Genomic DNA, 25,013 nt, shown 5'->3' with positions numbered 1-25,013 from the left:
ACTGCTTCCAATTTGACCAGTTGAAAGCAGCACTTGACGAAAAGTGGAATTAGTCAGAAAACGCATCATCTTCCATCAGGATAACGCAAGAATACATGTTTCTTTGATGACCAGGCAAAAACTGTTACAGCTTGGCTGGGAAGTTCTGATTCACCTGCTGTATTCACCAGACATTGCACCTTCAGATTTCCATTTATTTCGGTCTTAACAAAATTCTCTCAATGGAAAAAGATTCAATTCCCTGGAAGACTGTAAAAGGCACCTGGAACCGTTCTTTGCTCAAAAAGAAAAAGGTTTGGGAAGATAGAATTATGAAGTTGCCTGAAAAATGGCAGAAGGTACTGGAACAAAATGGTGAATATGCTGTTCAATAAAGTTCTTGGTGAAAATGAAAAATGTCTTTTATTTTTACTTAAAAACTGAAGGAACATTTTGGCCAATCCAATACAATATGCAAAATTCTTTCCCAAGAGACTGCATAATACGTTAACAGATATATTATGTTGGAGACAGCCTTTTTTATACAGGCAGGACTCAGACTATATATGACTGTGTAAGTTGCCCATTCCTGGACTCACACTGTAAAGTTAATAAAGGTGTGACATTTTAAAAAGTGAATTTTTCAGAGTAATTTAAAATGACAAAAATAATTCAGCAGTAATTTCTTGAGGTCCTTCTGTGTGCATTTCTTGAAACTATGAGTCAAAGAGTGAAAAATTACTGAAAGCAATAACATCTAGGAGGCTAATGGCTGATACTGTGCTGTACCTGTAATATGTCTTCTTATTTTCTCCACAAAATTCTGTAAATTTCCAGTGGAAAAGACTGCTAGTCATTAAGCCCTATTCTCCTCTTTTTCCTTAAAAACACAACCCCCAATTTTTAGCTGGGCAAATGCCTGGAATAAAGACTATATTCTTTAGTGTGGGAGAAAAATAGGTAAGAGTAAGTAATATGTGCGATTTCTAGAAAATATGTTTAAAGGGGAAGGGTATTCCCTTCTTTGTCTTTTTCTCCCACCTGCTAGCTGGAATGTAGAACTGATGGCTGGAGGTCAGGAGCTTAAATGAACCCTGAGGCAGTATGCTAAGGCTGGCTGTGGCAGATTGTTTTATTTTCTTACAAGTCTTCCTTGCTGTGATTACATGAGAGGAGTATATATCTCTCTGCTCCATTGACTTTGGGCATGGTCCGACTTGTTTTGGACAATAAAATGTTAGGAAACATGAAGCAAACAGAAGCTTTAAGTATGCTTGTATGGTTTGGCTTGCTTCTTGCTTTTGCCATCTGCCTTGAGGAAAATATGGCACAGGTAGCTGCTGGTCCCATGATGAGGAGACACATGGAACAGGCCTGAACCCAACCTACAGCCTGGAGCCAAGCCAAGGCCAGCTGATCCCAGCCAGGTTCAGCATATCCACATTCCATGAGTGAAAAATAAATGCTTCTTACTTTAAACCACTGAGTTTTAGGATTATTTGTTATGCAGCACATCTATAACAATAGTTAACTGATAACAATGCCAGCGCAGTAAGATGGGAAGCTGGACCAACAGTGACTGAGGGTTCCTAGCCAGTTCCATCCTAGCCTTGGACTGCCTAGCTCTGGATTTCTTTCACCTGAGAAAGAAAAAACTTGTCTCTTGTTTAAGCAGCCGTTATGTTCTTCTGAAACGTGCAGCCAAAACCAGTCCTAACACATTCCCATTCTTTACATGATAGCTTAACAGACATCTCAATGAGATTTTTGTCACTGGGCTATCTTAACACCGTTTCTATCTTCCTTTTCCTCTCCTTTCCTTTTTTACTTCATTCCCAACCATCTCCATGCTCCTGTATTCTTCTTAAACCCCATCCTCTCATGCTATCCCCACATCATGTCTGCTCCACCTATGCCACAATTTTCAAGTTGCTTTGTTCTGACCCATACGCATTCCACTAAGATTTTAGCAGACCATCACAACAGACAGCAAAAACACAGAATCCAAACCTAATGCTTTCATCAGAGGGCTAATGCCTATGAGGGCTTGGGAATAAACCTTTTATACAAGTTTCATCATTTAGTAAAACTGGGTGAAATCTGGCTAGCAAAGGCAATCTTTTAAGCAACTACTATGTCTCTGAGTTGCATCCTTTAAGCATCTACTGAAATGAAAGCTTTCTTAAAGGAATTCTAGATTAAATGCTATTTAAAATAGGATTTTACTCATATGACGAATGTAGGACTTCAGTATAACAGAATACGAGATGGAGAAGGATTTGTATGTTTTACATATCCATCAGACACTTAGGCAGGAAATATGAAGATACTTATTTCTTGATTAGTACAGACTTGATTCTAACTGCCCCTTTAGAATATCAGCCTCCATAAACTCTCATTTCCACTAGCAGAAACTGATAAATATTATATATACTTTAGCTCTATACACACTGATACTAAGATAAGGTTACTTGGCGAGTTGACAATAACATCTATATAACCAAATGTGACAAGATCTTCAGCCACCAGACCACTGAAGTAATAACTACTGCAAAGCAGAGATTAACACTGTAATATCCTAATAAAAATATCCTACAGAGTCAGAGGCTTACCTTTTATTTTATTATTGTATATCATATTTATCTTTCAGCAAAAGCGGTCTTAATGGAAATATAATTAAATGCCATACTTCCCTTTGACTTCCTAATCTTCCCACTGTGTGTATGTGTGTGTGAGTGTATGTGGTAGCAGTGGGAACTGTAAAGGCCAGATTTTGGCTCTCATGTGTTTCCAGGCATACAAGAAACTGGGAGGCTCTCATTAACTTCTCAATTAAAATGAAAAAGCATCAATAAAACTTAATGACTTCATGTTGGATTGAACAGATATTTTAACATGACTGACCATCAATCACTTACTCCTGCCTTTAGTCTCCTACTCATTAGCCCTACAACCTAGGTTTGTTCAGAAATTAGGCAAAATGGTAAAATTGACTATTTGGTTTTTTCCTTGTTTCATATGGCAATTCACATACTTCTATTTGCATCTTGAATTCATAGGAATATGGCAAATGCAAAACATGCTATTTATCTCACCTCTGTCACTAACCAGCTATATGACTTTGGGCACAATTCTTAACTTTTCTGAACTTTACTTTCCACAGCTTAGGGCAAAGCTCTAGGATCATATTTGTAAAATGTATAGCTAATATTTGGCTTTTAGTAAGCCTCAATAAATACCAGCTGTTCTTATTACCAGAACCTTCCCTTACAGGACTTGCTTTATTCTCCCTCCACCAGTGGGATTCTGATCACCTTGACCCCATACCTTACACGCAGGGAAAATGGAGGCACTCTACTGAGAAGTACTCAGAAGACTGAGCCAACAGCAAACCTGGAAAAGCGATTTTACAAAATCTCACTCCTTCCTGCTTTTGGTCAGCTGATCCTATTCTCATGTTACTTACTAATCTTTGTAACTTTGTAATCTTTCCAACTCCAGAGAAAAAAATCATGTGGAGAGAATTCAGCTTCTTCAAGTTACAGTTTTAATGTCATGCCTTCAAAGCCAGCATTCTTACCTGGTTGCTTTTGCCGGGGTTTTGGCAAATTGGTCACGCATGTATGTGGGCACATGAGGATATTACAAGGATGTAGCGACCCCTCCAGAAAGAGCTGTTTCGTCTGAGATATGTGGATCCCTCCCAGTGGAGTTTTGGGCAGAGTATTGGCAGGCACCAGAGCAAGACAATAAACTCCCACTTGATGAATGCTATCGATTGCCTAGAAAAATACAAACAAAAAAAACACTCAGTGAGATTAATTTTACGACATTTGACATCCTCCTAACACAATGCATTATTCTACTCTAAGAGTTTTTCGTGTTTTATTTTATTTTTGGCTGTTTGGGTCTTCGTTGTTGTGCGCGGGCTTGCTCTAGTTTCGGCGAGTGGGGGCTACTCTGTTGCGGTGCGCGGGCTTCTCACTGTGGTGGCTTCTCCTGTTGTGGAGCACGGGCTCTAGGCGCAAGGGCTTCAGTAGTTGTGGCTCGCGGGCTCTAGAGCACAGGCTCAGTAGTTGTGGTGCACAGGCTCAGTTGCTCCGCGGCATGTGGGATCTTCCTGGACTAGGGCTCGAACCCGTGTCCCCTGCATTAGCAGGTGGATTCTTAACCACCGCACCACCAGGGAAGCCCTAGAGTTTTTCTTTCTCTCTCCATTCTAGGTCTAGAATCTGGTAGATTATTAGGATCCCATACATCTAAAGGTACCTAATCCTTCCAGTGATGGCAGAGTGGTGAGGTATTGGCCAACCCAGTACAATCTAAATGGACAGAGGTGGATACTGATTTGCAAGCCTCAGTATGTTCTTTTTTTTTTTTTAAATTAATTAATTAATTTTATATTTATTTTTGGCTGTGTTGGGTCTTCGTTTCTGTGCGAGGGCTTTCTCCAGTTGCGGCGAGCGGGGGCCACTCTTCATCGCGGTGCACGGGCCTCTCACTGTCGCAGCCTCTCCCGTTGCGGAGCACAAGCTCCAGATGAGCAGGCTCAGTAGTTGTGGCTCACGGGCCTAGCCGCTCCGTGGCATGTGGGATCTTCCTGGACTGGGGCATGAACCTGTGTCCCCTGCACTGGCAGGCAGATTCCTAACCACTGCGCCACCAGGGAAGCCCAGTATGTTCTCTCTTGGTTGATAATGTCCAAAACCTAGAAATTTGTTTCGGTTCTTTTAATATTTTAGCTGTCCAACATAGCTCAATTAAACAGAGGCAAAGTATTTTTATTTTTAAATTTTTTTTAATTTTTAAATTTTATTTATTTATTTTTAAATAAATTTATTTATTTTATTTATTTAATTTTGGCTGCACTGGGTCTTCGTTGCTGCGTGCGGGCTTTCTCTAGTTGCAGCGAGCGGGGGTTACTCTTCGTTGCGGTGCACGGGCTCCTCATTGCAGTGGCTTGTTGCGGAGCATGGGCTCTAGGTGCACAGGCTTCAGTAATTGTGGCACGCAGGCTCAGTAGTTGTGGCACACGGGCTTAGCTGCTCCGTGGCATATGGGATCTTCCCGGACCAGGGCTTGAACCCATGTCCCCCTGCATTGGCAGGTGGATTCTTAACCACTGTGCCACCAGGGAAGTCCCAGTATTTTTATTATGAACAAAACAGAAGCTCTGTAAGTAAGCCCTTGCTTAAGTGGTTCACCAGGTTACTAGGCATCCCCTTTGCAAAACATCCAGGTGAGGCCCACTGCACACCGAGTCCTGGAGGCCAACAGCTCCCTCGGCGCACCCCTGTTCCCAGCCACGCACCTGTGCGCTCACTGAGTGTGAGCTGTGCCTGCTTCTATACCTTTTACAGCTGCTGTTCTTGTTACTGTGCTCATATAGTTAACTATTATATCCACTGATAAAATATGAATGCAAAATAGGAAGAGATATGCTTTTGAAAGACTCATTAGAGGTGAACTCCTACTGTTGATAGGAATGGGCAAGTTAACTCTAAAAGGTAAGTTTCTTTTCAAATACTCACGTTCTAGTCTAACTTAAAGGAAATGAAACCAGAAACCAAAGACAATGCTTTGGTTTAGTTTGGATGTAGTTTATGGAAGTAAGCTGACCTGGAACTCAAACTGGTGTAACTCACACTCACGCGCCTCTGCATCAAATAAAGGCACACTTGTTATGTTTTGTGTTAAAATTTAATACTTGAAGAATTTCTCATTGTTATGGTTTTCTGCTTCAATCACCTTTGAAAACTAACTGACCAACTGTCAATACCATTTCTAAACATGCCAGTTGAGAGGGTTCTTTTGTACTACCCACAAATCTTACTGAAAAGGAGATCCAGCCTGAGAAGACGAATGGACCAAGAGTCATAAAAGACAGACAAGGCCTTTTATTAAAATGACTTAAAAGGGCAGAGGAATAAACTTGAAAAGCATGTTCTTCAGACTAATCCACTAACCAACAGAGATAACTAGGAAATGGGAAGTCTGTAAGAGTTTCTAAGTCTTGGGTATCTTAGAATATACAGGAAGTTAGCAAATGTATCATGTGTAGCCTGGATTCCTCACTGAAAGTACGCCACCTGGTAAGTCATCCACTGATAACGTTCCTTAGAAGGTGTTGAGTTAGGTGTTTAGTTTATATCATACACAGGCCTGGAATTAAACAACCTCTGGGCTCTAACCTACCAGAACATATGGAGTCCTTAATTTTCTACTATGAATCCAAGTACCCCCAGCAGAGAAGCTACATATAAGATAATGCCTTCTTATTTCACACCCAAATCAGACCCCAAATGACTTTAACAAAAATTTGGATTAGTAAATTAGCACTGAATTTAATTCCTATAGTTGCTTTCCAGGGAAAAATAACAACCTGGGAAATTTGCTTCCTGTAACTGGAAAAAATACATAATTCACCACAAGATTCTACCACTATCCCCCAAAGTTCTTTCTGAATGAAATAAGCAGTGTGTTTGAAAATATGAACAGTATAAACAAATTCTCTTTGCAGGTCTGATTATTAACCGTCTTTCAGAGATCACCCAGTCCCACTTTCTTCACAGTTTTTTCTATCTAGTCTATCTTCAGTATTCTCTTTCCTTTCTCTGATTTTGCACTATAAACAGCCTATGCTATACCAACTGATAATTCAGAATCACAGACCCTGCAGATAGGAAGAATCTTAAAAGTCATCTAGTGCTATCACACATCTCATGCTTACAACATTTCTACAACATTACTACTGACTGGCAGTAAATAAATCCAAATGCCCCAAGCAGACAAGTTATAGACATTGGGAACAATCCCAATACATATAAGTTGAATGGTAAGGACAGTCCATGCTTTCTCTGGACCATCCATTTATCCAACAAATATTTGCTGAGCCTACTCTGATGATGTGCTGGCACAGCTATCTGGTTCTGGACTAACAGGAACAAGAGAGAGTAACTCTTGACTTTCATGGGTCTTCTATTATAGTGGATATAGAAAACAATAAATATAAAGACACTTATATGTTGATAAATACTAAGCAGAAAATAGAAAAGAGTGAGGGGACAGAGAGTGAAAGGGAATGTTATTTAAGATAGAGCGGGCCTCTCTAAACTCCTTATTGGAGATATGCTTATGATTATTCTTTTTTATATTAATAATAATCACCATCATCTTTTACTGAAGGCAGGCACTAAATATTTCAATTCATTATCTAATTACCATCGATTAACCTTCCAATAGCTCTGTAACATAGATAATTTTATCCCCACTTTACAGATGAGAAAATAAACTCAGTGAGGTTAAGTAAGCTGCCTAAAGGCACTTATGTGGTAGGGAGTGGAGCTGGGATTCAAAGTATGATTCTAAATGAATACTAGGCTCTCTTCATCATTCTAGCCTGCTCCCCTAGAAACATTTCCCTTATACTGAGCCCATATCTTTCTCCTTCCCTAGTGGTTTACTTCACCTAGATCTCTAACTCCACAGTAAAGCTCCTTCAAAGTAAGAACAGCAGCTCATATTGGATTCCTCACACTCTAGGCACCACTTGTAGCATGCAGTAAGGCCACAGCTGTTGACATGGAGACTGATTATGTCAAAGATGTGTTCCACATTTGGACAGTTAAAATGTTCATGGGTAGTTAACATTCAGGCACAAAAGAGTGAAAGAACTTGCTGAGGCAAGTCAAATTCAATTGTTTTTGGCAACCTGAGCAGAAAAATACTTTGTGGTACACAAGGAGGTGTGGTATTATCTGCTTTTGCTAACAGTAGCTAGAATATTTGAGTAGCTACTGGCAGGGAAAAAAAACAAGGAAACATAACTGGTCCACTGAAGAAAATGCTTCAGCAGTGGCTTCTGCTGCCTTTGACAGCAAAGTCAACCTCCCCGACAGACACCCCAGGTGCGCTCACCTGTAGCACACGGCTCATCCACTGGAAACTATCTTCCTCGGAAGCGTCAGGTCTTTGTTCCGCAACCACCACGATGCGCTCATCATAAAATACAGACACAGAAAACACAGCAATTCTAAGAGAGACAGATCAAACACATCAGGACTCCCTTCACAACCAGTCCTATTTGCTTTGCTCAGTTGGAATTACAGAGAGGAGACATCCCCACCGCACTGCCCACGAAGGAGTAGTTTAGAAGAGAAAACGTCACAATAATTACCATCAAAACGAGGACTCAAAAAACGTGTACTAAGCGCCACTGTCGTGAATATTGGGACGTAGCGATAAATAAGCTGAAGTCCCTGTCTTTGTGGAGCTTGCGTGTCAGAGACAGAACAATCACGTCGCGCTATACACCAGGGGACCGAGGCAGGGCGGGGGCGGAGCAGTGTGTGGGTCGGGGGGTGGGGGGTGGGGGGTGGGGGGCGGGCAGCGCCTCCCTGAGGAGCGGACATTGGAGCAGAGACCTGAATGAGGTGAGGACGCGAGCCGCGCGGAGATCTGGAGGAAGAGGTTTCCGGGCAGAAGGAACGGAAAGCGAAAAGGTTCTGAGGTAGGAACGAGCTTGGCAGGTTTGAGGAACAGCAAGAAGGCCAGTGTGCCTGGAGCAGGGTGGTGAAGCAGAGAGTGGTGGTGAGAGGTCAGACCCGCCCAGGTGGTCACCGAGGACCTGGAGGCAGGGGGAGGGGGATGCTCTGAGTGAGGTCTCGGCTCAAACGTCCCCCTGCTAGTGAGGCATTCCCAGACTCCCCGTATAACCCGCAGGCACCACCACCCCGTGTGTCCTTCCTGCACAGCACTCATCACCAGCTCACGTAGTATCTGTTTCCCTATGTGGTTACCTGCTCTTCTCCCAATGAGAATGTGAGTTCCCACGGGCAGAGACGTGGCCTGTGTTGTTCACTGCCACACCCTGAGCATCCAGCACAGTGGCACACAGTTGGCACCCAATAAACGCTTGCTGAATGAATGTATGAAATAATGGGAAGGCACTGGAGGGCTGAGAACGCCAGCAAGCCTGACCACCTCCTTTCCTTCTTTCCTTTCATCCACACGTATTTAATGAACACCTACTGCATGCCAGGGGCTGTGCTGAGTGCCGGGGATGTGACCGTGACCAAAGACAGAAGGTCCAGTACCCCATGGAGTTTACATCTCACAGGAAGCCACACCATTACAAAAAACTATACATTTCAGGAACTGGTTCTCTAGTGGTTTAATTTTTCTACTGCTTCAAAAACTAAGGGACACCAGGATTGCTTTAAAGACATATAACCATGACTGAAAACTACTGAACAGGACATCAATTACTCAAATATATGCCAAATATCCTTTCTTGAGTTAATAAGCAAAGAAAAGAGGATATCTAATTGACTTCATCCATGGAATTTGAAATTAGCACTTATGTACTATGTCAATCTCTACATTAAAATGGTAATAATTTAGAGTCAAGTAAGAGAACAATTCTCAGATGTAAACTCCTACAGAGTAGCATCTATCTCAATTAGACTGAATGGGGCGACTTCTGTATTGAAGGCATGTAGGAAGTTCAGTGTTTCAGAAATCTCCTCAGTCTTCAGGATACAACAAACAGTAGTAATTAAAAACTGAAATACAGGATATGGTTACAGCCCCTCAATTACAGCCAAAGAACCAGACATTTTAAGATAAATATTCAGCCTGGTTTCTGCTACACTTAATCAAAAACAACCTAATCTAGAGCATCTACAGAATACAGCTCAAATCACCCTACAGAGGTATCTTTAGATTCCACCGGAAGTGCTAACCTTTGAACTCTGTACTACTCACCTTCCTCTATAAACAGTCTTTATTGATTCAACAGCCAATCCAGTAGCAACAATGTCATCAGCATTATGTCTTCGACCGCTAACCATCAGTAACCCATCCATTTTTCCAACCACGAAAACCAAGCTGCCCTGAAAGGTAACAATGATTTACATAATTTAAATAGCAAAACAGACATTTTACTTCCTGCCGTGAAATAAATCTCATAAAAACTGTAGGAAAGAAAATATCATATTTTATGGATTCTAAAAAAGTGTTTCACATCTCGACATCTCAGAATCAGTGGCATCTTACAATTAATGCGGTCTTAATAGTATATAAGAAGGGAATCCATTCATATTCATTCTTTTAACAATAATTTATTTATTTATTTATTTATTTTTGACTGCACTGGGTCTTTGTTGCTGTTCGCGGGCTTTTCTGTAGTTGCGCGAGCGGGGGCTACTCTTCGTTGCAGCGTGCAGGCTTCTCACTGGGGTGGCTTCTCTTGTTGCGGAGCATGGGCTCTAGGCGTACGGGCTTCAGTAGTTGAGGCACGCAGGCTCAGTAGTTGTGGCTCGTGGGCCCCAGAGCGCAGGCTCAGTAATTGTGGTTCATGGGCTTAGTTGCTCCGCGGCATGTGGGATGTTCCCGGACCAGGGCTCAAACCCGTGTCTCCTGCATTGGCAGGCAGATTCTTAACCACTGCACCACCAGGGAAGCCCCACATTCATTCTTAGGGAGGAATTTTATTTTATTTTTTTGCCGCACTGCAAGGCATGTTGGGATCCTAGTTCCCTGACCAGGGATCAAACCTGTGCCCCTTGCAGTGGAAGTGTGGAGTCTTAACCACTGCACCACCAGGGAAGTCCCAGGGAGGAATTTTATAAGAAAGCAACTAGGATGCCAAATGAGCACAGTTCATTTTCCCAGCCATGATTATGTATTAGTTCATTTTCTGTACTTATTCATGGGATGGATGCAGAGGAGAAAATTGTTAGACCATTTAACACTGGAATTAGGAAGAGAGTAAAACAGTTTTAATGTGAGAATGAATGTCTCAGATTTATAAGGGTAATGTTTCCATCCGGTAATATTATAAATAAGTTAATAAAGAAAGGTCTAAGGAATTGTAGGAGCCTCTCCTTTCCAAAAAAATAACCGAGATGCAGGAAAGTCTGCTGTCAATGTCCTCAAAGCATCACTGTATAAATAATTCTATTATTTATTATTTCATATAATTTTTGTCAATAATTTTCCCAGACCCATTTGCAATAAATTAACTTTTCCCATTCATCATAGAATTCCTAAATTTTTGGACCATTTACATATATTGAATTACCTAGTAGTCATCTCCATTTGAATGTCACTAATTGATTTACTAAGCACAATGTAGTGCCATACACTGACTAGGCCATACACTGACTAGGCTTTGTAAGTAAGACATAATCTCTAGTCTCAAGAAGCTACTGGCCCATCCTTCTGTCATCCCGGAAGACAGAAGAAAATCAGCCATTTTCAACACAGTCTGAAAAGTCCTACAGTGGAAGTGAATAAAGAGAACAAGACAGTCACTGCTAGTCCTCCAACATCTATTTTTCCATTTCTTTCACAGTAGTAGAATTTCTAGCTGGGCATGGCTGACCAAAATAAAGCCTGCATTTCAGCCTCCCTTGCAGCTATGTGTGGCCAGGTGACTAGTTCAGAACAACGAGATATAAGTAGAAGTGTTGCTCAGCAGCTTCAGGGAATTTCTCTTAAGAGACAGTAGGGCTACACCCTTTCTTCTGTCTTGTTTCCTGGAATGCAGATATGATGGCTGGAGCGCCATCTTGGACCTCAATAGTGGAGTGGAAGCTAAAAGGAGCGGGGTCTCTGAGAATTTCTTGGTGCTGAGTGAAGAAGTCAAGACAGTAGGTGTAGATGTCTCTTTCTAGGAGAGTGATTCTCTTAGAGGTATGTCCTCAACCCCACCGTCACCCATAAATGGTGGGGAAGAAATAAAATAAAATTAGATCTTTTCTTATAGAACTTGAACTGTTATGGGGAGAAAAAAGAGAGGGTAAGGAGGTAATTAAGAGATGGAGGGAGGTATGTGGGCTCAACTATGATAATGAAGGTCTATTACTTACAAAATAAAATCCTAACTTCCCATTATGTCATGCAAAGCCCTTCATGCTCTGCCTCTCTGCCTTCCTCACTGGCTCATGAAACTAACTGTGAGCTCTTTGAGAACAGGTTTTGTATCCTAATTGTCTCTGTAAACCCAATGCCTGTAAATACCACCTGCTGAAAAACAAATTGTTTTCATTCAGAGAATTTACTGTTACACCTGGTGTAGTACTGATAATCTGTATGAAAATGATTTGTACACTATTATGGTTTCCCTTTGCTATTGAAGGTAACTTTTTCAGCACTCTTCTAACTTACTGAAATATATTAATCAAATCAATGCAACATAGGAAGAATAAGTGAAAAGAGTTTCGAAAATAAAAGATAATGTCTTAGTTTGAAGCAATAAAATGAATTTGGGTAACTGGAGCAATAAACATTACTCATTTTATGACATTTTTACAGGAACTGCTCTAAATATAAGTTAAGAGGCCCTGTAATACTCTTGGACTAATAAGAATTTGTTCTGTGAACTAAAGTACAAATATTTGGATCAGATGCACCAAAACAAATATGAAAGTGTCACTTACTGGCCCTACAAACCCCAGTAATCCCGACCGGATGAATGGTACATCCCCAACAGGAGAGCCTGCGGAATTCACTGGAATCACCTAAAAGACGGAAGAAAGTGAAAATGTTAGCTTAAAAAAAAAAGTACTTGATTTTTAAAAAGTCTTTAAAAAAAAAAAGAATTTAAAACAGTAATACATGCTTGTTGAAAACTAAAATTATAAAAAATAGTGAATCCAGTAATCCCACCTGCTTAAGACATACAAACATTTATAATTTGTTGTTTACCTCTCCGGACTTTTTTAGATTCACATATTAACATATTAAGAATTTTTTTAAGGGATCATATTATATATACTATTTTGTAACTTGCTTTTTCATATATTATATGTGTTTCGTATAGTATATGTATTTTGGATACCTTTACAAGTTGGTAAGAGTCAATCTAGCTCTCTTTGTACAAGAGTTCTATAATATACCATCACATGGGGGAATGAGATAACATAGCCCTTGGAGTCAGATGTAAGTTCAATGTCTGTCTTTGCCACTTACTAGTAATGTGGGCCTTGGGAAGGTTCCTGCATTTCTCTATACCTCAGTTTCTTTAGCCATAAAATGGAACTCTCAATGCCTATCACAGGCTTAGGGTAAAGATCAAGGGAATATAAACAGATTTGTAGATGCAAGCACAGTGCCTGGCCTAGAGTCGGTACTCAGGAAACCATCAGAATCAGCACTATTAGAATGTAACCAGTCCTTCTGGTTAGGTAGGTCATTCTAATTTTTCACTATTACGAACAGTGCTTTACTGAATACTGCTGTACATATTTCTGTGCATTTGTACAAAAGGCATGAGTCTTTTCAATTTTAACAGGCTGTCCTACAAAATTATTATAGCAATTTACACTCCACCAATACCGTATTAGAATGTTTTTCCCATACTCTGGCTAATATTACATGTTATCAATTTTTCTAAACTTTGCCAATCTGGTAGGCAAAAAAAGAAATCCCACTGTTATTTTAGTTGCATTTATTTATTACTAACATGGATGAATTTCTTTTCCCTTGTTTACCGGCCATTTGTATTTCTTTTGTGAATAGCCTAGTCATGTCTCCTGTCTATTATTTCTATTTGATTGGATTTTTCCCTTTAATTTTTAAGATTTCTTTTTTTACACAGGGAACAACTATAACAAGAGCTAACATTTATAAAATGGTTATCATGTGCCAGGCATGGGTGTAAATACAGTTAATTCTCAAGAAAACCCTATGAAACAGAATTAATATTTTCATTTTACAGATGAGAAAGGCACAGAGAGTTTCATTTGCCTCATATCAAATAGCTAGTAAGAGATGACAATGGAAAATTAGCTCTTTGCATTCGTATGTGTTGCAAAGTTTTTCTTACCAGAAGCTTTTTTTTTTTTTTTTTCTGGCTGCACCACGCGGCTTGTGAGATCTTAGTTCTCCAACCAGGGAATGAACCTGGGCCCTCAGCAGTGAAAGCAAGGAGTCCTAACCACTGAACCGCCAGGGAATTCCCTACCAGTAGCTTATTTTTTAAATACACTTTTATTTTCTAAGCAGCCATTTTTAGATCTTTTGTTCTAGTGAAGTGTTAACCACATTGAAAAATTCTCTCAGGGTTTACATATAAGAATCCAGTAAGAAAAATATTAGAAACTTTAATTTGCAAAACCAGTGCAACAGTTTTCTTCTCCTTTTTTGGTTAGTATTATTATTGTACTTCACTGTCATTAAATTTATCCTGCAGATTTCAAAATTTCTTCATCACTATGGACCTAGCAGCTTAGTAACAAATCTGAGAATTTTAGCTAGGCACTTGCCCTCCCAGGGGAGGCAATGTAATAAATTATTATTAGTATCTTCAAACACTGCTTGAAGATCTTATTTATATAAGGAAAATGCAATGAAGAAAAACTCAGATATTGGAAACATACTTAATCCAAGCACTTAAAAGAGAAATAAGGTGAGATTTAAATTAGTAAAATGTATAAAAACTCAGCAGAGATAACTAGTCACCTGTGAAAGTAAACCAAGAGAATGGCAGTAAACATGTGCTTTAAGAGTTTATGAATTGGTCACAACTTTTGAAGGTAGGCCAAGAATGTAGTAGGGATAGTGACAGTGATGGTGGTGGTGGTGATGATGATGATGATGGTGGTGGTAATAATAGACATTTAATAATATATATTATGCCATTTTAGGCTGTATAAACATAGATGATGGAGCCTTTTTCAGCCACCACATCACACCACACATATAGATAACACTCTCCTGCCATTTACATCTATTATTACATAATTACATGCACTGATTTTCAAATGGGATGGTAGACAGATGTGCCCTGCCATATTGAGACTGAGAACCACTAGTCTAGGTTATAGAAAAGGGAAGCACAAAGACTGAAAATTGGCAGTGATCATATAAGCCCTGTCTAGTGTGAAGGGGACGTGGCCCATAAACTGCAGTTCTCTTTTCCCTAAAAGGTACCCTGAGGCAGGTTAATCCCAATTAGGAAATACTGACAATTAATTATGCCTGTTCTGATTTCCAGGCTCACCAGGCAAAACTTTCATTACAATTTGGCTTCACATGCAGAACTGCCTGCAGAAAAACGATGTGCTAGTTCCACTGAAGTATGAGCTATTTGAGTTTTATGTATTTTCCTGATGTACCACAAGCATGGAGAATAGTGCCAGACATGCAGAAGGTGCTCAACAAATATTTCTCTCACTGAAAGACTGAATAACGGCAACAATCTGCCCCTGTGACAAGCCAGGTTTTCGTTTTTCATTAGGAAGCTGGCATTCTGGTTTACATTAGTCTTTACAAGTGTGGTTAACTTGAGTCTACTCTTCAGAGATAGATCCATTCTCACTGCACTCTCAGAATTAAATTTTGGGTCTTACAACGCTCAAACCATGGCACATTCACCAGGGTGAATTTCTGTGAGGCCTCTTACTCTTTATATATGTAAGAGATAAACAAGGGCACTTCCTGTGTGCCAGGTACTGGTCTAAGCACTCCATAAACATTAACTCATTTAGTTCTCACAACATTCCTATGGTAGATACTATCATTACTCACATATAAAAAGAAGGAAAATGGGGCACAGAGAGGTTAAGCAGCTCAACTAGTGCATGGCAGTCAGGGCTGGACCTCAGGCAGTCTACCTCTGGAGCACACACTCCCAACAGCTACACTGTGCTATTTCCAATCAGCCAGCTCAGCTGCCCTAGTGACACTGACCTCACGCAACACATTCCCCATGAAACTTTAACGTCATGTACCTCAAATGTATTTTTTGTCACACCAGCAAGCCCAAAGTACATCATGCCTCCTGTTCTGGAGCTGACACAGATTTCTCCAATTTCATCTGTTTTGCAGAGCTGGGGAGGTCCATCGGGTCTCACAATGCACATCATCCCTAGGGTATAGAAAGTATAGTCAAGGGACAGTCTGGAAAACCTTCGAAAAAACAGTCTCATCCTTATGAACCCACGAAAGTTTTGCATTCACTGAGTGGCATTAAGTAAGAATACCAAACAGGAATGTTAAAAACAGACCTGATGCTACATAGGTATATCTAAAATTTCCACCTTTCACCCCTGATAATAAAGAATTTTTTAAATTCAGCAAATAAAACATACAATAGATGCAGACCGAAGCTTTTAAAGACAGTGACTTATTAAAAATGACTGCAAAGTCCAAAGAAACAGGTTAAATTAATTTACCCTTACACAGATCAAATTCAAACACACAGGAAGCAATGTACTCTTAACTTTCTGCCAGCCCATCGTCTTGGCAATTACAGTGAAAACCAGACAACTTTAGTATCACTCAGTACTTAGCTTTCCATGTGAACAACTGTAACTGAAACATTCACAATTAAATCATCCAATTTCTGCCAGAAATAAGTATGATTAGAATCACTTAACTCTTAGAGAGGCTTTGAGAAATTAAGTGACTTAGTACTAAAGTTTGGATTCCTGGTTTTGGATCTCATATTTTATCAGGCTCCACTATCTCTAAAGACGAATCTTCATGAAACACCAAATGGTGCTCCGGAGAACTCACCCCCGGGCATTACATGTCCCACATCCTGAACCGTCAGTGCTGAATTTTTATCTTCAGTATTGACCCGTATTACCCCATAGCTCAATCCATTCATGGAGAGAATGGCTCTTCCCGGCAAAGGGGCCCCTGGGACTCCAGGCCTGAAAACAAAATAAACTCATGAAATTTGGCAAATGAAATGATACTAAGAGAAAAGTATGAACATGTAGGAAAGGAAATTTCCTCTGGCTACCACACACACAAAAATCTGCATTTTTCTCTACCCAAAACATGCCAAATTAATCTAATTTACATGTGCAAAGCATGGTGAACTTTCATTCAGATGGAAAAAGTAAATTTTAATCAGTTGTTAAGAATATACTGGCTTGCAAGGGGGAGGGGGAGGGAGCAGGATGGACTGGGAATTTGGGGTTGGTAGATGCAAACTATTACATTTCGAATGGATAAACAACAAGGTCCTACTGTATAAAATAAAAAAGAAGGTATATATGTGTATAACCAAGTCACTTTGCTGTACAGCAGAGACTGGCAGAACACTAAATCAACTCTACTTCAATTAAAAAATAAATAAATAAAAGGAATATACTGGCTTGGGTGTACTCTCTGTATAGGTACTTTGCATATATAAGCTACAATCAAGAACAGTCTATTTGTAGTCTAAGATGCTAACTAAGGATTCTGAAGGGCAAAACAAGACAGAAAAAGAACTAATTCACAAATACGAGATGATAATAACTAAAGTAAAATTTCAGTTTACCAGTTACACTTAGGGCAAGAGTGGGAAAAATAAATGAGATGCTTCAAACTGCTTTACAAAGTCATTTTCACTTTCAGGATTATGAAGCAGAACATTAGATCACACCCCTTGTCATCACCTGGTCAATTCCGCACATTTGATCAAAGTTGTAACATACATCAAGAGCACCAACATTGTGAATGATACCTGCGGATTGCGACAGTCATGGCTTCGGCAGAAGTAGCACATGGACAGATGGCCTCAGGTTTCAGACCATGGCTTTGGAACAGACTCAGGAAGGCATCACAGGATGACACAGACCCTGAGAAGTTGAAACAGATCAACTTGAAAGCTGAACATACAATTTTCATTATTGCAGGAAACTGGTAAAGAATAGAAAGCTGACACATCTGTACACCATCAATTCCATGCAAGTATTTTACTGTGCCTGTGAAATGGTTGATAGGTTTCAAGGACAAACAAATGTTCATCTAGCCCATGAAAGGTCAGTGACACTATTGAAAGTTACAACTTAAAATAAGGCTGCTCCTACCAAACTGCCCAATCAATAGCAGAGATGCACTGCAGGCAACAGGTAGCCAGTTTGGAAGCAAGCAACTCTTCCTGAAGTAACTACTGCAGTTTAGCCAGTGCATTACTAATACTCTGGCTTAGTTCCATCCTGTTCATGTATTCTCTGACTTGTTTCTTACTAAGGTCAGTCCCAGGTCTGTGTTTTATACCAAGATGATCATTGTGACTACTGACAAAAATCCACTGATGACAAAGAACATAGTAGTATCTAATGCTTTACCTGATTCTACCCTGTGGAGGCTCAAGATGTTTATGCTTGTCAGGAAAAGCAGGCAACACAGTAAGATCTCTAAAAGCTTTTGCAAACTCCTTAGATTTGGTGACAGGGAATTTACATAAAGTCCAGACACTTGGCTATATCAAGTTACCTTCTCATAGCTCTTTTTAGTTACATGATAGAGAAAGGACCTAAATGAGTGAGCATGGAGTGGTTTTAAAAGCTTACAGATCCATCAAATGATGAATGACTATATAAAATGTAGTATATCTATACAATAGAATATTATATGGCAATATAAAGGAATAAAGTACAGACACAGGCTACAACATGGAGGGACCTTGAAAACATGCTAAGTGAAAGGAGCCGGTCACAAAGGACCACATATAGCATGACTACATTTATGTGAAATTTCCAGAAGAGATAAACATATAGAGACAGGGAGTAGACTAGCAGTTGCCTAGGGCTAGGGGACAGAGGATGGGAAATGGGGAGTGACTACTAATGGGTATGGGGTTTCTTTTGGGGATGATGATGTTCTAAATTCAGGTCAATGGTGATAGTTGTATAACTCTGTGAATATACTGAAACCATTGAACTGTACTTTATTTTTAAAAAATTTTTTAAAGATTTTTTCTGATGTGGACCATTTTTAAAGTCTTTATTGAATTTGCTACAATATTGCTTCTGTTGTTTTATGTTTTAGTTTTTTGGCCAGGAGGCATGTGGGATCTTAGCTCCCCGACCAGGGATTGAACCCATACCCCCTGCATTGGAAGGCAAAGTCTTAACCACTGGACCACCAGGGAAGTCCCCCATTGAAGGGTACTTTAAATGGGCAAGTTTTATGGTATGTGAATTATCTCTCAGTACAGATATTAAAAAAAAAAATGCTTACAGAAAGGGGATGAAAACCTCAGACTACCAAAGGAAAGGATATTCCCAGACTGACACTCTAGAAATACTCACAGGGATTAGCCCCGTCAGTGACAATCAACATGCGGAGGGAGCTCAAGCTCACGTCTCTCTGGTCCCGATGCGCCATCATAGCCCAGTGCAAGTCTCGGCACTTTACTAAAGCAACCTTGGCTATAAATGCAAAAGAGATAAAGTCAATACACACATGTTAAATTTGGTAGATATTAGTATATTATAATAAAAACATTTTTACTTATTTTAGGAATCATGATTTTCACTTAGACAAAAATAAAAAAGGTTTCAAAGAAATTGTTCCAGGTGCTCTGAGGCAGCAGCGACTGACTGGACACATGACTGCCTTGCTCACTGTGACCTGCAGGCAGGCCTTGTATCCTAGCCAAGGAAGCTTCGAACACCAAAGCACCCAATAAATCTAATTCAGGGCCCAGATTCAGGCACAATTCTTAAGAATGGACATCAACTGAGATGAACTAGACAACATATCTAATTTTTTAATAACCAAACTCTAAAATCTGTCAAGGCACCAAGGCATAGAATTATGTCTCTAGAAGAGCAACTTGAAAATCCCTGAAATTGCAAACAGTCACATAATCAAAGCTTAGATGCTGTGTGTAACTACCTTTGTGGGCATGTACTCTCTGGACCCAAGAGAGAGGGCAAGTCTTCATAACAGAGTAGGGTACACTAATTGTATGCATCTTATTCATTACATTCTGAAAAGCAAAGAAAGATAAAAAGTAATCAATACCTAATACATACTTAGCATTTTAAAACTGAACTGATATTTTGTTAACAATTTTAACCATACAATACTCAAACACATGCTCTTTGAAAAAAATTGAAAATATTAACTATAAGGTTGAAGCCTCTTTTGCTACCTATTCTCAAACCTGGTTCCCTTCTTTCCTCCTCAGAAATCATCATTGTTATGAATCTGCCATGGATCCTTCCAGTCTTTTTCCCATGTATTTACATATATATTCATCCCCAGAGAAACATAAACGTATTTTTAACATAAAAGGCATCATACTATACATATACCTACAACTTGCTTTTTTTTCACTTAAATTGTTCTAGAACTAAATCTATGTACATCAGTATAAGAGATCTATACAATTTTTTTTGACCTGCTGCATAGTATTCTATAGTATGACTGCACCACAATTTATTTGGGCATTTCCCTATTATTGACAATTTTTTTTGCAATTACAAACAATGTTTCAAGGAGCATATTTATACTCATTTCCCTGGCACATGTGTAAGTGTTTCTCTAGGGTAGGTACAGAAAACTTGTACTGCTGAGTCATAGGATGTGTGCTTTTACCACTGAACAGATAACTGCCAAACTGCTCTCCAACCCTCTAAGTGCTTTCATCATGTTTATGCTTGCCACATACCACAAAGGGCTGGGTCTTAAAACGCAAGAAATCAACGTTTCACTGTCGCTTACCGGAGGTCCTGCCCAGACCTGTTAGGTGTTTGAGTAGATAAAGCTGAGTAACCTGAGGGGGTCATGCAATTTGGTGTCTCTCCTGCCACCCAAACCGAACATACCCAGGACCCCCTGTCCCCAAAGAGACCCAGCCTGAGAATAGTTAAGTCTTGGTACTTAGACTAGCCATTTTGTTCACCACCCAAGTGGCCCAAAGATACCAAAGTACCACTGTAAACCTCTTTTTCCTCCCTCCCCCAAGTTTCTAGCTATGGTGACAAACTTTTGGATTTCAGGGAAAGAATGGTGTGTATAACTAATTCTTCACACATGTCCCTATCTTGCTCTGTGTATCAGAGAAAGAAGATTCCCTCTAACTCCTCACAAGGGTTTCTTAACCGCGGATTAAAAAAACAAAATGGGAAGGACTTTAGAAAAGAGCTAGAAAGCATGTATGCTCAAGGAATAAGGGTTTTGTGTTTTTTTTTTTTTTACTAGTTTGAGGGGTCCTGGGAGAAAAGGGAAACCGCTCCTCTTCCCCATGCTTCATTTCCTACTCTTTCTCTGACTCCTGCAATGTGTGACGAGATACTCTCAAAGGTTCTTTCAACTGTAGGATACTGTATCTCTTCTCTCTCCCCTCCTAATCAGCATGCTCCATATGTAGCTTTTCCCACTTGAAATGTCCCCCCTTCTACTTCCATCCCCCAAATATCTCTATATGGCTACATCTTACCCATTTTTTAGTCCAATTCAACTGTCACCTCTTCCATAAAAATTGAGGCCACAGCTGGGAGGAAGTCACCTTTTTCTAACTCCCTTAGGATGGTACCTGTTCCTCTATTATGGAAAGCAGTCTCATCTACCTTGTTATTCTATTCTTTCATTGCAGCATGAACTCATTCAAGACATTTTGTTCAATGGAAAGGTTAGATATTATTAAACACAGTTGCAAAGTTCCAGATATATTTAAGTAATCTTTTCTTTAGAAAAGAGAAGAGGTGACTCACAGTTTTTTGAAAATTATAAATAAACATATAGCCATTTGTACAAATTTTTAAGCTTTGAGTCATCATAGCAGATATTTAAAAGATTTTTGATCCTAAGTTCTCCTACATACTATTATGTGAAAGGTATGCCCAACCACACAATGAAGAAAAAACAGAATTACATTCTCCTTTAAAAAAATTACCATTCGTATTGCAAAATCAAATTCCCCTGGAAAATACCACTGATCTTTTAGGGGCTTAAATTTCAAACAAGCACTGAGTGATGCTGTGGTTACATAGCACACACAGTGACCTGAATCATAAGCACAATTTACACTAAAGGCCTTGATTCTGTGTCGCTTACCGCAAACATGCCATGCCACAGCCCAGCATCCTTCTTAAAGTCTAAAACATTTACTACTGTTTCCCCTAAAATAGAAAAAAATAGGAAAAAACACAAGGAAATCATCTTTAGTGTTAAGTTGCAAAATTATGTCACTTGCCTCTATGAAACAACTGATTTGGTACTTTTAAAGAAACCACTAAAAGTTCTCAGGGTCTTCTAATTACTTGAGGGTCCCCTCAAATTGGCTGGGGGACTGATCACAGGGTGACGTGGTCACAGAAGAAACAATGAGTTTGGAATTCCTTGACTTTGGCACTGTCTTCGAGGTAATTTTTTCCTAATTATATAAGGAACACATGTTTGTTTTAGAAACTTTGGAAGTTTCACAAGCATATGTAAAAAATTGCACTTCCTAGAGAAAACAAAAAATGTTGGTGTATGTATATATCTATATATTATATCTACATACATGCACATATAATTCTAAGCTTATATACTTATAATGCTTATATAGAGATAGATACTTGACTAACAAAATTGGCACTGTATCTAATTTGTTTCCACTTAATGATATACTGAAACAATCTTTAATATTCAAGAACATGAGTTTTAGTACCTCAGCGTATAAACCCATTATATGAATGTATTATATAATAATCAACTGCATTTGTTAGCATTTTGATTGATTTCATTACACACAAACATATATATATATATATATATATATATTTTTTTTTTTTTTTTTTTTTTTTTTTTTGCGGTATGCAGGCCTCTCACTGTTGTGGCCTCTCCCGTTGCAGAGCACAGGCTCCGGATGTGCAGGCTCAGTGGCCATGGCTCACGGGCCTAGCCGTTCCGCGGCATGTAGGATCTTCCCGGACCGGGGCACGAACCCGTGTCCCCTGCATTGGCAGGCGGACTCTCAACCACTGCGCCACCAGGGAAGCCCAAACATATATATTTTTAACCAAACAAGAATGCAGCTCTATAATGCTGCTATAATGAGCATGTATTAACTTGTTTCATTCTATGAAAGGAAAATAAAACACTAAAAAAATTAATATTGTGAAGAACATTCTAAGGGAAATAGTCATTCCAGAATATACATCAACACATCTAAAGTCCAACAACCCAGAATACATTTTTGTGTTTTAATTTGTGTTTTTTGGTAGCAGAATTTCTTTGACTCTAACTCCATACAGCTGGTGGCAGCTCTAACGCATGGGGAGATGGAGGTACCTGACATTCCGCAGCTAATAAGCACATGGTTTTAATTAGTTTTCTATTTCTGCACTCAAGAAATCATGCTTTACATATTTGGTTTGCCCAGAATTTTAGTTTCTTTAAATCACAGCACATTTGTGAAAAAGAAGAAAGCAAGCCAAGAATGTGTCTTAGAACATTTCCCTCTGAATGTGGTCATTAACTGGAGTCCAGTCGCCGAGCACTCTGCTCGAAGTCACACAGATCTGAGCTCACAGTGCAGGCAGTCACGGGGTGAAGTCTGACCTTCAGAATAATTGCAGGCCTGGGACAGAGCTTGGCAGTGAGACAGCATTGCAAGGCGGGACACTGTAACTCCCATTACACTCCCTTCTTTGCTTGTTTTATACTAGGAAAAAAACACAAAAACAAAAACACAAGAAACAACAAAATGGGTTATTTCAAATGACAAAACTAGAATCCAAAAACGAAACCCTGAAAAGCCATGACGATGGGCTGAATTTAACGTTTCATATAAATATCTGAGGCTACACACTTGGGCCCCAAACTCTAATCACACAAAGATAGGACTGAGTAATGTCAAACAAAGCTCAACAAAAGTATGTGTGAAAAATTCTTAAAAGTTTAATTAGTTGTCAGTGTGAAGTGGCTGCTAAAGAAGCTAAAACAAACATGTGACTTCAGCTGGGTTAACAGAAGCACAGTAGCAAATACAGGGCAAGATCAAGAGCTAAAGGTGTGGAAGTATGGTCCCTGTCTATCAGCAGCTCCCGGCTGGGAGGGGAGACTGGGAAATGGCCTATTCACTCCTCCAAATCAATCAACTATAATTTCGCTTTTACCTCGATGCTCCATTCAAGTTGCTTTTTACCAAGATCAGTCACATTTTTATTGTTAAGTCAAAAGCACATATTGCATACGTTACTTTATCAGACCTTTCTGTAATATCTGACACCTCCCTTCTTGACACTTTCTCCTTCCTTGGCTTTTGTGATACTCCTCTTCCTATTCAATATTCTCTCTCTCTCTCTCCTTTCCCTCCACTTTCTCTGCCCATCCCTTGGATGTTGGCATTCTCTGAACGTTCTGTTCTTCCTCTTCTCTTTTCACTTTAATTCATCAGGGTACCACATTCTTGATGACTCCCAATTCTCTACTTCCAGCCCAGACCTCTCTCCAGAGATCCAGACTCAGAGGATCAACCCTTCCCCTCGAATGACCTGTACTCCTGTGAAACGCAGCCAACACCACCCCTGTACCTTTCGTCCATGAAAACTTTTCTTGCTGTACTTCCTATCTTAGCGAAGGATGCCATCCATCATCTATCCAGTTGCCCAAGTCAGAAACCCAAGTGTCTTTCTTGCCTCCGCCCTCTTCAGAGTTAGTCACTAAGTCCTGTCTCTTCCCTACACTAACCTTCAATACCAAACCCTCTAGCCATCTGTTTCTTCTTGCTCTTTATCTGTTAAATTTATTCTTTTCAAGCACAGCTATTTGTCCTCCTCATTTCTCTAGTCTCTTGCTTCCCATCACCCCCCACCACTCCCATCCCCAAAGCAGCAGAAAAATATCTCTGCCAGTAAAGCATTTCTTAAACCTCTGAACTTCTCTAAGTCTTTTGTAATTTTCTTATATGACAAGGATCAATTTCTTTGTTGTCTTTCTCTTGAATATGTATTTATGTTCAAAATAATTAGAATAGAAGGGCCACTATAAGGCATTTTACAAGCCAAAAGATGGAAATCTAACAAACCAGGAGGATCTACTAACATTAAAACTACAAAGAGTTAGTTTAAAGTTTTGTGGGACAGCAATTGAAGCCAAAGGAAAAGCCAGAATGTACATCCTAGTCTCAGGACTTACCTCAATGTATGCTGGTTCTGTACCAGCAGGTGAGATGTGGGGTTGCCAGTCTTTAGGTGGCTTTGAAAGGTACTTGGAATCTGTTACAACCCATTTGAGCCGGGGCCAACCTAAATCAAACCCAAAATAAAAACTGAATTGCCTAAGCCATCAGGAAAGAAGTTCACCAT

At 39.7% G+C, this 25,013-nt stretch overlaps 1 protein-coding gene across 2 annotated transcripts in view; it reads right to left on the bottom strand.

The window, feature by feature from the left end:
• Positions 1–25,013, bottom strand: part of DIP2B (disco interacting protein 2 homolog B) — a gene marked incomplete at its 5' end in the record, with an annotated part of 237,572 nt that overhangs the window by 25,640 nt on the left and 186,919 nt on the right. For both annotated transcript variants that reach the window (XM_079714089.1, XM_079714088.1), the window contains 12 exons: positions 3,560–3,761; positions 7,897–8,011; positions 9,745–9,872; positions 12,423–12,503; positions 15,717–15,853; positions 16,504–16,643; positions 17,447–17,561; positions 19,020–19,139; positions 19,609–19,702; positions 21,775–21,839; positions 23,266–23,368; positions 24,844–24,953. In XM_079714089.1, the coding sequence (XP_079570215.1) occupies positions 3,560–3,761; positions 7,897–8,011; positions 9,745–9,872; positions 12,423–12,503; positions 15,717–15,853; positions 16,504–16,643; positions 17,447–17,561; positions 19,020–19,139; positions 19,609–19,702; positions 21,775–21,839; positions 23,266–23,368; positions 24,844–24,953 (1,410 nt within the window). The remainder of the gene's footprint in view (positions 1–3,559; positions 3,762–7,896; positions 8,012–9,744; positions 9,873–12,422; positions 12,504–15,716; positions 15,854–16,503; positions 16,644–17,446; positions 17,562–19,019; positions 19,140–19,608; positions 19,703–21,774; positions 21,840–23,265; positions 23,369–24,843; positions 24,954–25,013) is intronic.

Source organism: Hyperoodon ampullatus (genome assembly GCF_949752795.1).
Source record: "Hyperoodon ampullatus genome assembly, chromosome: 11".
NCBI classification, from domain to species: Eukaryota; Metazoa; Chordata; class Mammalia; order Artiodactyla; family Ziphiidae; genus Hyperoodon; species Hyperoodon ampullatus.
This window is presented reverse-complemented; position numbering and strand designations above follow the sequence as displayed.